This window comes from Phyllopteryx taeniolatus, chromosome 8 (genome assembly GCF_024500385.1).
Source record: "Phyllopteryx taeniolatus isolate TA_2022b chromosome 8, UOR_Ptae_1.2, whole genome shotgun sequence".
NCBI lineage: Eukaryota > Metazoa > Chordata > Actinopteri > Syngnathiformes > Syngnathidae > Phyllopteryx > Phyllopteryx taeniolatus.
In genome coordinates, this window is record NC_084509.1 from 2,847,535 (window position 1) to 2,861,571 (window position 14,037).

The 14,037-nt window shown below is 42.0% G+C and overlaps 1 protein-coding gene across 4 annotated transcripts; it reads right to left on the bottom strand.

Annotated features, from left to right (window-relative positions):
• Positions 1 to 103: 103 nt before the first annotated feature.
• Positions 104 to 13,335, bottom strand: septin4b (septin 4b). Of its 4 annotated transcripts, none has more exons than XM_061783131.1 (12): positions 12,696 to 13,335; positions 11,832 to 11,950; positions 9,833 to 10,165; positions 9,468 to 9,564; positions 9,273 to 9,359; positions 8,531 to 8,654; positions 8,314 to 8,448; positions 7,795 to 7,912; positions 7,602 to 7,703; positions 6,605 to 6,701; positions 6,355 to 6,517; positions 104 to 1,464 (listed from the first exon to the last, which is right to left on the bottom strand). In XM_061783131.1, the coding sequence occupies exons 2-12, from the start codon at positions 11,925 to 11,927 to the stop codon at positions 1,281 to 1,283; spliced, it is 1,536 nt and encodes a 511-aa protein (XP_061639115.1). In that variant the 5' UTR covers positions 11,928 to 11,950; positions 12,696 to 13,335; the 3' UTR covers positions 104 to 1,280. The 4 variants fall into 4 exon arrangements, with proteins under 4 accessions (XP_061639115.1, XP_061639114.1, XP_061639116.1 ...); XM_061783130.1 differs by having other exon boundaries at positions 11,832 to 11,957; XM_061783132.1 differs by lacking the exon at positions 12,696 to 13,335 and adding an exon at positions 5,366 to 5,465 and having other exon boundaries at positions 11,832 to 12,658.
• Positions 13,336 to 14,037: the final 702 nt, after the last annotated feature.

The window sequence follows — 14,037 nt, forward strand, 5'->3', positions numbered from 1 at the left end:
TTAAAAGTATGTTTCTACATTACTTTTGTTTAAAAAAAATAAATAATAAGTCTTACCCGTCAGCTTCTGTCACACGAAAGTATGCACAGACGGACACATGAAATTATAATTGTATTTTTATTAGCATTAGATTTTTTGTGTGTGCATATTTTCCCCCCCATCCATCCAATTGAACATATACTCAAAAGCATAAAATAAAACAAAACAAGCTGACAGATCAATGGGGGAAAAAGTTGAATTACAAATGAGGTTTGTAATCACGTTTAGAACATTAGCATAAAAATGTTAACTCAATATAATGTGAAGCTTTGCTAAGTAGTCCAGGAAGATCAACTTCAAATGGCTGTTAGTGTTTGTCTTTACAGTTCACTTAAAGTGGTAACAAAAAATTCAGAAGTCCCTTCCTGTGATCAATGCCCATAAATAACATTGTGACTTTCACAACACATGCGAATAAACAGTGGCGGGTTGTTACGGTAACATTTGTCTCTTCTGACAAGTGTGAGTGAGCATCTTACTCGTCATGGTAAACTAATTTAGTTACCATGTTTGACTGGGTTTTCATTGGCCTATGAACTCTAACTAGGCAATACAAAAACTTTTTTTTTTTTTTATCCAGTGGAATAAAAAAAGCATATCAGGCAGTACAAGTGTCATTTTTCTGATATGTAGCATACCTACATACAGATGCATCTCAATAAATTTGAAGACAGAGGAAAACTCACTTTTAGTACCTTCAATTCATAAAGTTAAACATTATAAAGATTCATTCCACACAGTGATATATTTATGTAAATATTAATTTTGATTACCCCAAATTGTCAAGAAATTAAATTACATACGCAATCAAACATTTTTAGCATGGAAATTAGTTGTCGGCTGTCTGAAAAGTATTTACTGTAACCTTCTAAAATAAAAATGTCTACGATACTTAAATTTATTGAGATGTACCTGTCAATGGTACCACTAACAACATGGCGGCTCTGTCAACTTGAAATCAAATGAAACAATCTTCATTCATTCAACTCATACAAGGCAGGTTAATCAACAGTGTCGCTAAATAATTATCAGGACATAATCAGTTGAGAAACATATTTGGGTGTCGTATAAAAAAAAAAAAAAAAAAAGACGATATATTCATGTTGACCTATAGTAAAATTAACACACAAAAAAAACCTGCACCATGAAGAAAAATATGACCTTAAAACAACATTTAACAAATTCAAGAGAATTGGCTTCATGTAGATTTTGGAACAAGCGTCTCGTTGTTTTCTTCAATCCTATTTACAGAGTGGAGCTTTCTTACCTTGTCCTGCCATGTGCATGATGGGCACTAATGAGGTTGATGAGGTCATTGGGATGGGAGGTGAAAGTTCAAAAGGGCGACATGGTGTGTCAGTAGGCGTCCTTCTTCGTGTGCATTTGGTCCTGAATCCTCTGCAGCATCTCCTGCATGCGCCGCAACTGACGGGACACATCACAAGACACACCAATATGTTGACTTATTTCTCCATAGATCGTCTTCGTGAACACAAACAAACAAAAAGCAAGAACGTACAAACAAGTCGCTTTATTAGTTGATGGAGTAAATAGGATTTATGTGGGCTAAAAGGGAAGTACCGTTAGCTGTTCTAATATAAGACAGCAATCATCTACTCTAATTGACTACAGCATTAGGTATACAGTGAACATCCACTAGATGGAAGTTCATGGTTCAGACGGATTTTCAAGCGATCGTTTTTTTTTTCCCCCCCCCCCCATCGGCAAGTCCGAGTTTAAAGTCGTGCTCCTTCAGTGTTGTACCACATTGTGCTGCAACATTCCGCATAGCACTGAGGTCGCGCGACATAAAAGAATAAGAGGCAGAGAAGGTCCCCAACTAAAAGCTCCAGTAATATTTGTAGTTCCCACAGCGCAGAGAGAATATACTGTATGCCTGTTAGTATTATTGTGTGCTCTGTTTGTATGATTCTTTTCCTTGTGTTAAAGTAGCAGCTGTTTGAAGCTCTATAATTACTGTAACATCTATGCAATTTCCATGAGCCGTCTTTAGCATTTCGCACTAAGATGGCGGATTTTTGTTAGAAATTATAGTTTGGTTGATTATTTTGGCATTTAAACATACATTTCATTCTATTTTATTTAATGTGTCAGTTTTACCAAAAAAACTAAGGAGGTGCATATAAACAGCTTGAAGCAAGCACGCTTGAAATCTTATTTGGAAAAATGTGTGAGTGAGAGTTTTCTTTTAGTTTCTTTTAAGTGCTGTTTGTCTCCTATTTCTTGACAGTCAAAGTGTAAACAGGCTTATAGTTTGTGTGTTGTAATACATTTAAAGAGGGGGTATAACTATTTTCAAAAATGTGGTCTCTGAAGATGGCGGGTGCGTTTGGAACATGTCCCGCACAATTAACGGGTTCAGAGGATCACATTGCAACACATGCTGCTGCTGTTTATTTATGCTTGTTTGCAGTGGTGAAGAACTGCAGTGCATCACTTCAAGCTGAATGGTTGATATGGTTTATATAGTGGAACTCATCAACCTGTGTTTGGACTGCACCTCATTTTTGCGGTTATCCAGCCATCCATTTTCCAGACCGCTTATCCTCACTAGGGTCGCGGGCGTGCTGGAGCCTAACCCAGCTGACTATGGGCGAGAGGCGGGGAACACCCTGAATTGGTCGCCAGACAATCGCAGGGCACAAATAAACAAACAAACCATTTGCACTCACATTCACACCTATGGGCTATTTAGAGTCTTCAAATAACCTACCATGCATGTTTTCGGGATGTGGAAGGAAACCGGAGTACCCGGAGAAAACCCACGCAGGCACGGGGAGAACATGCCGGATTTGAACCCGGGTCCCCAGAACTGTTGAGGCAGATGTGCTAACCAGTCGGCCGGCGTGCTGCCCTTTCTGTGGTTAGTCATAGCGAAATAATAATTGTGCGGTTTCCTGAAAAGCTACTTTTGTCCCCCTTTCAAGTCAAGTTCAGAGCCGTACAAATACGGATGACGTCGAAAGCTAAAGCGCTAAATAAATGGAGCATCGCGCGTCCATGTGTTTGTTGAGCAGCTGCATCAGCAAGACGGCAGATAGTCACAGACACAGAATGTGGGTCAATGATGGACATTGACTTTGCCACCTTTTAGCACTAAGTGCTTTTAATACATCACACTGAGTGGTTATCAAACTAAAAACACTTATGCAATATCATTTTAAAAAATACCCTTCAATTTTTCAGTCTGTGTTATATTGCAGCTATTTGCTAAAATAATTTCAATTCATTCCCCCCCTCATTAATGTACACACAGCGCCCCATATTGACAGAAAAAAAACTGAATTGTTGAAATGTTAGCATATTTATTAAAAAAGAAAAACTGAAATATCACACAGCCCTAAGTATTCAGACCCTATGTGCAGTATTTAGTACAAGCACCCTTTTGAGCTAATACACCCATGAGTCTTTTTGGGAATGTTTTTCACACCTGGATTTGGGGATCCTCGGCCATTCCTCCTTGCAGATCCTCTCCAGTTCTGTCAAGTTGGATGGTGAATGTTGGTGGACAGCCATTTTCAGGTCTCTCCAGAGATGCTCAATTGGGTTTAAGTCAGGGCTCTGGCTGGGCCATTCAAGAACAGTCAAGTTGTTCTGAAGCCACTCCATTATTTTAGCTGTGTGCTTAGGGTCATTGTCTTTTTTGAAGGTGAATCTTCGGCCCCGTCTGAGGTCCTGAGCACTCTGGAGAAGGTTTTCGTCCAGGATATCCCTGTACTTGGCCGCATTCATCCTTTCTTCGATTGCAACCAGTCTCCCTGTCCCTTCGGCTGAAAAACACACCCACAGCATGATGCTGGCACCACCATGCTTCATTGTTGGGACTGTATTGGACAGGTGATGAGCAGTGCCTGGTTTTCTCCACACATGCCACTTAGAATTAAGGCCAATAATTTCTATCTTGGTCTCATCAGACCAGAGAATTTTATTTCTCACCATCTTGGAGTCCTTCAGGTGTTTTTTTTAATTATTATTTTTTTTTAAGCAAACTCCATGCGGGCTTTCATGAGTCTTGCACTCCGTCGGGCCACTCTGCCATAAAGCCCCGACTGGTGGAGGGCTGCAGTGATGGTTGACTTTCTCGAACTTTCTCCCATCTCCCGACTGCATCTCTGGAGCTCAGCCACAGTGATCTTTGGGTTCTTCATTACCTCTCTCACCAAGGCTCTTCTCCCCCGATTGCTCAGTTTGGCCGGACGGACAGCTCTAGGAAGGGTTCCGGTCGGGTTCACAGGTGTGTGGCTTTCCTAATCAAGTCCAATCAGTATAATCAAACACAGCTGGACTCCAATGTAGGTAGAACCATTTTAAGGACGATCAGAAGAAATGGACAGCACCCGAGTTAAATACATGAGTGTCACAGCAAAAGGTCTGAATACTTATGGCTGTGTGATATTTCAGTTTTTCTATTTTAATAAATCTGCAAACATTGACTTTTTTTCTGTCAATATGGGGAGTGTGTGTACACTGAGGAAAAAAATGAAAAATGATTTTAGCAAATGGCTGCACTATAACAAAGTGAAAAATTTAAGGGGGTCTGAATACTTTCCGTACCAACTCTATACTGCTGTTTACCAGACTAAATTAGCCTGTGAAGGAGCAAAACTTGGCAAACATTCATATTTGGCTTATGAATATTGTAGTAGGATGTGTTAGACGTGTCAGCTAGCACATGAAAACGTTACCTGCGACACAGCCACGAGAACACCAGCGGTGAGGAGAATGAATGGACTGTGTGGCTGACGACTACGTGACCAGTGAGAATCGCAAGTGGTGAGAAACAAGACCATAATGAGAAATGACAAAATGACCAGTGAGGACATCACCCATAAGAATAGAGAGAGAAAAAGAAAAATAAGAAAATGACTGGTGAGAAAGTGACCAATAGGAATATGGAGAGTAACGACAGCATCGATGACAAAGTGGTCAGTGAGAAACGGACCAATGACAACACAGTACAACCAATGAGAAAATGACCGATCAGAAGTTAAAGTGAGATTATGACTTACAACAATAGGAAATTCAAAGTAGTAATGACATTAGTAGTTGTAGCAAGAGTAAAGAGAAGTGAAAGATGTGGCCAAGAACAACGCAACCTTATTTAAAGTGTCGAGTTAGATGCTAAAACACGCCGCAAGGGCTTGTGGGTAATGGTGTGAGCGGAGGACACTTAAAGGGCCTCGTCCTGCAGATGCGAGCGGGCCTCGTCGGCGGCTCCGGCCTCCACGTCGGAAGTGAGGCGCGCCTGCCGCTCACGATCGGCGGGAAGGTAACGTGACTCCATTTGGGGGTCGCCGGGCCGTACCTCCTCGTCTTTTTCCCGGATCAGCTTTTCCGTCTGGCTGTCAGCAACGTCGCCCACTGCGGGGATGGGGAAGTCGGTGCCGCTCTCCCTGGTTAGCTTACTACACAGCGCACATGCACACACGCACATGCACACACGTTACACATCAGTGCCTGAAACAACCACACATCATTACTTTGGGCCACATACTGTACACTACTCCCATAAGATTAGGGATATTGAATATTAGTGTTTATGATCAACCAAAAAGTCCTATTAAGAAACCCTATTTCTTGAGCCAGACTAAAGTCCTAAAATACTTCCTGAGGTTTATTATCCAACAAGTAAATCATCGCAACGCTTTTACTGTAATTGATACGATTGTTAATCAACGTTTTATATTGTTCAACCGCATTAATACTCACGTCTGTGTGATGAAAAGTGTCATTTGTGTCCCTCGCCATTTCATCTCCACTGCATCCTACCTGCTTGACACTGACAGCAGTGCTAGTGCAACTGGCAGAGGCGCATGACAGTTTCACCCATTGGGTGTCACCGTGAAAAAGGTTGAAAACTGTCGTTTGTTTCCTTCTCGCCTTGTGCGCTCCTCCTCGCCACTAGAATAAATACGCTTCATTTTCCTCACAGCGCAGCAAAGTTTGTTTGCGACCCTGTTCCTCAATCAAATCTGCAAACGCGCAGTAAGAAGATGGAATAGTCCATTGCATGAGAAGTCAGGAGGAGCACTCGAAACGGTCATTTTGATGTGTTTTTAAGCACGTGAATCACGACAAAAACAACACTAATTGCTTTAAATCGAAGAAAACTATCAATTAGTGTTCATGGGACGTTTGGGGGCCCCTGGAAATCTTACGGCAAAAGGCAATTGCCTGTATTCGGCCCTGCCTTTATCTGTGACAATGTATGAAGGAAAGGACTAATGATGACGAAGCTAATGTAAATGTAAAGAATTGCTTGTGTTATGTTTTAAATACGTCTGCTAATCATACTTTCGGTTGCGCTCCTTCACAACCATGCGGGTCATGTTCTGGATGCAGTGGGCTCGGTAGTTCTCGTAGTGGGTCTCCCGGGTCACGTCCTTCAGGTCCTGCATGTGAGTCCGAACCAGCATGTTCCTCAACTTCACAAAGTCACAGTGCGCCGAGTTTTCAACTGCCGAAGAACCGGTGTGAAGACGAACGACAGGTTTTAAGCCACGTGTGCCACCTTTGATGGTTCAACTGCTCGAGGGGTCCTCACCTTCTACGATCCCCCAAGGGTACAGACGACCTCGCACCCTCTTGCCTTTGGCTTCCACCACTGTGTTGCTGCCGATGACAGCAAACGGAATGCTTTCCTGATTGGGGGGAACAAGTACCGTGAGTCAGTTGTTACTGTGGTTCCGAAAGACATGTCAGGAATGTGAACATAGTATGATGCTATGCACTACATCGGTGTGGTAATATTACCACATTGGTAATTGGCTCCCTCTCGTGGCAAACAAAAGAAACTACACTTCAGTTGTATTTAACTTTTTTGTACATTTGCATTTTATCTTTTATGAACTGTGTGTTTCTAATTTTTTATTGTGGGATAAATATTTTACTTTTATATGCAATACAGTTCAACTGACTCATTACTGAACAATTGTTTTTATAGCTAAGGGCAGCGTTAATGTTCAAATTATACAATAATATTAAACAGACTTTTTAGGAATAAAACAGTCTTGTTTTTGCTGAAGACTTGGGCCTACTAAGCTACTGTATTTGAATGTTAACGTTATGTTTAATGTTTGGTATTTAGAGAGCTAAGTAATTTTTTTAGGTGGCATTTGGTGCAAAAGTGGACAAAAGTGTTGGGACACTCGGCCCAACTGTCCACAATGTCCGAGTAACCAATCCCTGACTGAGAAATTAACAGAAGAACATGTGTTTTATACATTTGTCCATGCAATATAAGGCCCCTTTTCTTTTTCGCTCTCGTTTCTGCCTTTGTACATTTTGGAGAGACTGCTGAAAAGAGACACGCCTCGCAGCCAGATTAGGACGCGCTCGAGGAGGAGGAGTAAAGCTGACTCACGATTGCTAAATCAAGAGCAGCTCAACAAGGTCCCACTCTTGTTTTATTGCATTCATCATCAATGCAGTATGACTGTACTATCGTTATGTCGCTTGGATCATCATCATCATCCTCACAATGTTCTAGGTGAGAAAAAAAAAAAAAAAAAAAGGTTGGGGCCGTTTACCCACACACGCACCTTCAGCTCGTGATCCTGCTGCTTAAAGTCATCGTCCTCATCGGAGTCGCAGTCGGGGAACTGGTATATCTTAATGCCATATAGCTCGATCTCTTCTCTGATCTACAAGAGAGCATATGCATATCGGCAGCTTGTTAGAAACCAAAGAATATCAGTTATGCAGGAACAGTCACTGGTCAGGAAGAAGCGGCACCTTTATTTTCTTCTTCTTGACCTCACTCGGGGTGAGTGTGTCTGCTTTGGCCAACACTGGAACAATGTTAACCTTCTCGTGCAAGGCTTTCATAAATTCCACATCTAGGGGCCGAAGGCTGCCAAAACACAACACATAAATATGAATGAAGTCTTCACAGTGAGTTGAATGTGTGAGTGACTTTTGGTCTGTGCAATGACCACCAAATGTCAAGAGAGGGAGCAGTTTCACCACCACTGTGACTTTGAAGCATGACTTGATGGTTTGTGGTGGTCCAAGAAGAACTACATCAGCATTATCGCGTGATTAGTGGAAGACGACTAGATAGACCTTAACTGCTCGCTGCATTAGTTATTTAAGAGGAAAGTGAAAGTGCAGCAAAAATGGAAGCTCAGCCTTCATTTGTAATGAACGTCAGTCACTCAGTGGCTGTGAACAGACAAGTGGGTCAACCATGTTCATTGCTAGGGGGACAGAAAGAAGGGACAGTCATCCCTTGAAGGTGCAGCTTCATCCTACCCGTGACCGAAGGGGGAGATGAAGTAGAGGCAGCAGTGCACGCGGTTGTCCTGGATGTTTTTGCGGTTGAGGCCGCTCTCATCCCTGAAGTACTGCTCAAACTGCTGGTCGATGTAATCGGCCACTGGCTTCCAGCTGAAGGGGAGACGCGCAGCTCGTGAGGACATGCCGAATGCACAGCAGAAACAAACCGTGTGCGTGCGTGTGTGTACTGTACCATTCTGTGTTGTTGACAGCATCACCAAAGCCCGGAGTGTCCACAATTGTCAGCTTCAGTTTGACTCCTTTCTCTTCTATGTCAACAGTGTGCTTCGTGATTTCAACTGTTTGCATGATTCGTTCTAAAAGGTGCGGCACAAACAATAACTGAAAATGTCGTGGTAGATAAGCACAATTTCTCTTTCTGGATTTTCCATCGAACGCTACCTACTTGGCTTCACATGGCTTTATTAGCTATTGGCAAAAAAACAAGGTAGTACCAGTTACCATTTCTCATGATATTCTAAGACAATACCATATGACTGACAAGCAACTTCAGGTCACTCATTTGTAGAGCAGATTCACCATTACTGTATTATTGCAATATGTGAGGACACATGGGTAGAAATGTAAAAAAATAAAATGTACAAAGTGTGTCTCCTTCCCCTGAAGTAAATACAGTGGACCCTTGTTCTTGTCCAATACTGTTATACTGTTTGTTAGATGCGCTCAATGCGGCCTGGGTTTTGCAGTTCCCTGTGGTACTCATTTGAAAACGTGGAAAACCAACTGCCCCAAACTGGAGTAGACCTGAACCAACTGTACTCTGCAGTGCAAAAGCTGCATTAGTGTAGTGATGAAACTGTGAAATTACAGTATGTAAACCCATCAAAATAATAGATAGAGATCTCAGTTAATGTGATGAAGACACAAAATGGGAACAAATTCAACGCAAGCCAGTGGTACTGTGCTGTGGTCACCTTCAGCATTGAGCAGCTTCCTGTCTTTGTAAAGATCTGTAAGGAAGAGACTGTTGACCAGGGTGGATTTTCCAAGGCCAGACTCGCCTGTAGGAACACGTCGACAAAGGGGAAGCCAAGCAAGGTTAAACATTGGGATTGTGGTGGATTTAAGGTCAAATGTTGCTGTTGATTACATACATTACGAGGCTTTACCTGCCACCATTAGTGTGAAGTCAAATCCTTTCTTGACTGATTTGCGGTGCACCTGGTTTGGGAGTGTTGCAAAACCTACATACTCCTTGTCCTGATCCTGAGAAAAGATTAATAATCATAAAAAAATAGGACATATTACATACTGTACCTACAGAGACTTGTGCACTTCAGTGGGTTAAACATTATAGAAGGAGATAATGTCGACGCTTAGCTGCAATGATGGCTATGTGAATAACACACGCACAGCAGTACCAGCAACACAAAGCAACAGTCACTTCCTGCTCCACCAGAACAACAATCATCATCTTAACTACACGCACACACACAAAGAGAGATTTTCTCGTCACTGCACCCCTGCATGTTACCTCATTATTGCTGTAAGGGTCAAAACGGGCCCATGGACTTTTTGGTCTGGAGGGACTGATGGGGAAGGGCAAGTCAAACTCAACACTCAGAGGTAAACTGGGCTCTGAACCTGAATCTGACTGGGCCCTACCCGCCACAGGGGGGCGCAAGCAGGATGGGGTGTGAGGGCGGTCTTGGCCCTCAGCTTCCCTGTCTGCATCATAAGCCTCTTGATCATGATGGTGGTGCTGCGGATCGTGGTCACGGTCATGTTCAAGGTGGTCACGTTCTACATGATGGCATGGGTCTTGCATAATGTTCTCCACCTCGGAGTCATCGGAGTGGCTCGAATGCTAGACGGGTCGGGGTTGAATCAGATGCGCGGGGTAGTAAGGAGGAACAGGAGACACACACACAGAGGGTGAAGGTGGTGGTAGATGGCAAGTGTTACACTTTGTGAAGAAAGTAAGTTTAGGGAGCTGCTACAAGAACAAATACTTTGTCATCTTACTGAATCTCTATCTACAATGTGTTTCAAATGCCTCGTTATTTACTAAAGTTTACATAGTGTTCTTTAAGGTTTTGATACTGTAGTTATAGCTCAATATTCATTCCTGGATTTCCCATGTTATCAGAATCAGAATCATCTTTATTTCGCCAAGTATGTCAAAAACACAAGAGATTTGTCTCCGGTAGTTGGAGCCGCTCTAGTACGACAACAGACACTCAATTGACAGAGAATACTTTTGAGACAAAGACATTGAGAAAAACAGTCACTGAACAATAAAAGGTTGCTAGTAATCTGGTAATGCCGGTACAATTATTATTATTATTTTTTTTTTACAATTGTGTAAAAAGATGCAGATTTCTCTAGCAATGAGAGCAGTTTGAATGACTAATAGAGCAATAGTCCGGTGCAATGACCATTGTGCAAAGGGCACTGAGACGTCAAGAAATGTATGCAGTTTAAAGTGACTAGTAGTGCGATAATCTGGGACAATGTCGATTGTACAAATGTTGCAGATACTACTCAGTCGATTGTGCAAATGGTGCAGATGCTACTCGGGCACGAGTGGCCAGTATTGGTCAACAACAGATATACAGGTACATCAATAAATTACAATCGTGTCAAAAGCTTCATTTAGTTAGATAGTTCAATTCAAATAGTGAAACTCATGACAGAAATGCACTACACACACTTAGAGAACGATTTCATTTTTTTATATCCATATAACTGATGATTATAGCTTACAGCAAACAAAAACTGCAAACTCACCATCTCTACAAACTAAAATACTATGTAACAGACATGAAAATGATTTGTAATGTAGAAATTAGGCAGGAATTTGCCTGTTTAATGAGTAGCAACTTGTATAGAAGCCTCACAAACTCGTTGGATGCTCTGCTCATGCTGGGCTCCAGTTACCAAAGATTGATGGCTTGCTGGCAGCCACGCAACAAAGATGAATAATGTAGGGTCCATGAGAGAACCATCAAAGCCATTTAATCTCAGCTACAGGCCCATGTTGTGACTCTGAACTCATGACTGGCATTTGCATTTACATACAGTATTATCGCTATTATGATCATGTGGGCTTGCTGTGTCAGTTTTATAAAGATAGCTAGAATGGTTCTCAGTGCAGCGCTGGCCTCTGCCAAGGCCAAACAATCCTAAACACATCCATCTGATGATGATGATGATGATGATGATGATGATGATGACATGCGAGCCAATACTGTCCCACTCAAAAAGTCACTGCCCCAAATGACCCCAATGCAAACAGACTATAACGGAAAAACTGGAAAATGCACATTTGTATCTGATTTGAACCAAAATGGCTTCGTCTTTGGCCGTACAACCCTTCTAGAAACTTGAGTTGAAATCAGTTATGTCGCTTTTTGTTATCTTGCTTGAAGAGCTAACTAGGAAACTAACGAACAGTGCTGATAATTAAAACTCAACTTTTCCCCGTATTGTACACAGGCGCCGTGAGTGACGAGGCAGGAAGTGAGCGGTACCTGGTCGGCAAAATGGTCCCCGCTTGGATTTGGGGCGATAGGACAGGAGTCCCGCTCGTCAGATGAAGATGGAAATTCATGGTCACTGTCCTCCATTGCAAGTGGGGCTACAGTGATGTCTGCAATCTCCACCCAGAAGGGAGAAGGTATGTGGAATGGTTTAATACAGAAGAGAAACGTCAGGACCACAGGGTTGGGGAACCAGAGGTTGAGTGAAAGGAGTGATGTGATTCGGCAAAACGGATAAGAACAAAAAGGAAAGTGGAACAAATTAAATCATTAAACCCAAAATACCATTCAATGCAAAATGGTGTGTTGACAGTCCACCGTCCTGGTGGTTGTTTCTAATTAAGTCACTGAAAGTTTGAGGAAAATATAATGCACAAAAGAGGCACTTCCTCTGTCTTGGACTGAAGAATTAAAAATAGCATCCTTCCGATGCGTTAACTTGTGTTTCTGCAATTATCCCTCCATGTCATTATATAAAATCTCTCCATTGTCTTGTCATTATGCAGGCATCTGCAGCTTTGGGGCACAGAGTCATTGACAGTTGCACTCTTTAGGAAATGAGTGACCTGCTTTGCTGTGCTACAATCAAAGCTCAGAGATCAATGTCCAACACGTTCAGTTGTGTGACCTACATAGAGACATGGAGATGGTCGCTCCAAAACCTTTTGGAGCCCAAAGGTAAACAAGATTATTATTTACTGTACGCTGGTTTGAGTTTGGTGCACAAACTCTCTATGCAGTCTAAAGTTTCACAGATACTGGCCTTCAATGTAGGCTTCTGCTAATCCATTAAAGCAGAAAAACTGAACGATCAAAGTAATATCGCAACAAGCAAGAGTACTCAATCATGCTTACCCTCTGTACAGAACCGTGCGCAAATTTCTCACGCAGGGTGTCACCGATGGTACTGAAGGTCTACGAGAGCTTTAAAACCTCTGTTCTGCCGCTCTTCAGAAACCGCGCCTCAAGGCCTCTCCAGCAGGAAACAGGAAACGGAGGCATGAGCCCCAGTATTTATACATCGCCATCACCGGACGCTGCGTCGTACATCGATATTGACCCATTCAGCGCCCTCAGGATACTTTATCACACACATTGATGAGCTACATCACTGTGCACATGCACCACTCCAGTAGCTATAGCACATGTTATCATTATCACACACCACACTATTAAAATGAGCTATTTCACACACATTGCATGATTGTTATGACAAGCAGTAAATCTGTGTGTGTAACCAGCAAATGATAACACAGTAGAAATTTTGTTTTTATCGTCATCAACTATAAATTATACATTACGAGGATGCTAATGAGTTCACTAATTGGGTGGATGAATTACCTACAAATTATTTATATGCCAACATAATTGTCTAGAACATTAAGAATTAAGGCTGTTCTAATTTATATGTAAATGTATGCCACACATGTAATAATATTGTCTGACTAACAAGTTTGGATCCCTCTATTCCTCCTTCTTTTTTTTAATGCAAACATATCAGAATGAAATCAAAACTCATAACTACGGAAGGATGAGGCAAGGATTTGGGGAAATTAAAAATACTATGTTCTATGGCTCCTGTCAGTCGTGGAACCTTGGAATTGTCATCACTTTTCCATTCATGTCACTTTACTATAGAGAATTTCTACAAATTGCCCCCGTTTACCGAACTGTAGAAATCATTGATTGAAATAGGGCCACAGTAGAAGTGAGTTTATACTAATGTACCCTATCCCACTAATTACTGGACACTGAGATAACAGCTTGTTCCTTTTCCAGGACAAAAAAGGTAAAGTTATGTTCTCAAGCTGTAAATGTCAAGAGTCAAGGGTACAGAAGTAGTATATATAAAGGTAGCACCCAAGACACAAGCCATCGTCGCCCTAAACATTTTCAGTGTTAGGAGAGTCATAACTCTTCATGTTACTTTTTTCTTCTGATTCCAAATAATAGTGCGACCCTTGCCTGGCTCACAGAACCAACCTGACTTTCATTCCATGATGTGATTAATGCATAGAAGTCATGGCTGAAGGGGAACTAGAAAAGCATGACTGAACATAGCTTAGAGCAGCTTAGGGACCAAAGAAGTTTTACCGTTTTTTTTCTTTTGCCCGGCTCAACATTGGACATCTGTACTCACATTCCCTCCTTCTATAATGCGGATCCAGAGATCGACAACTATTCTGTAGGAACATGA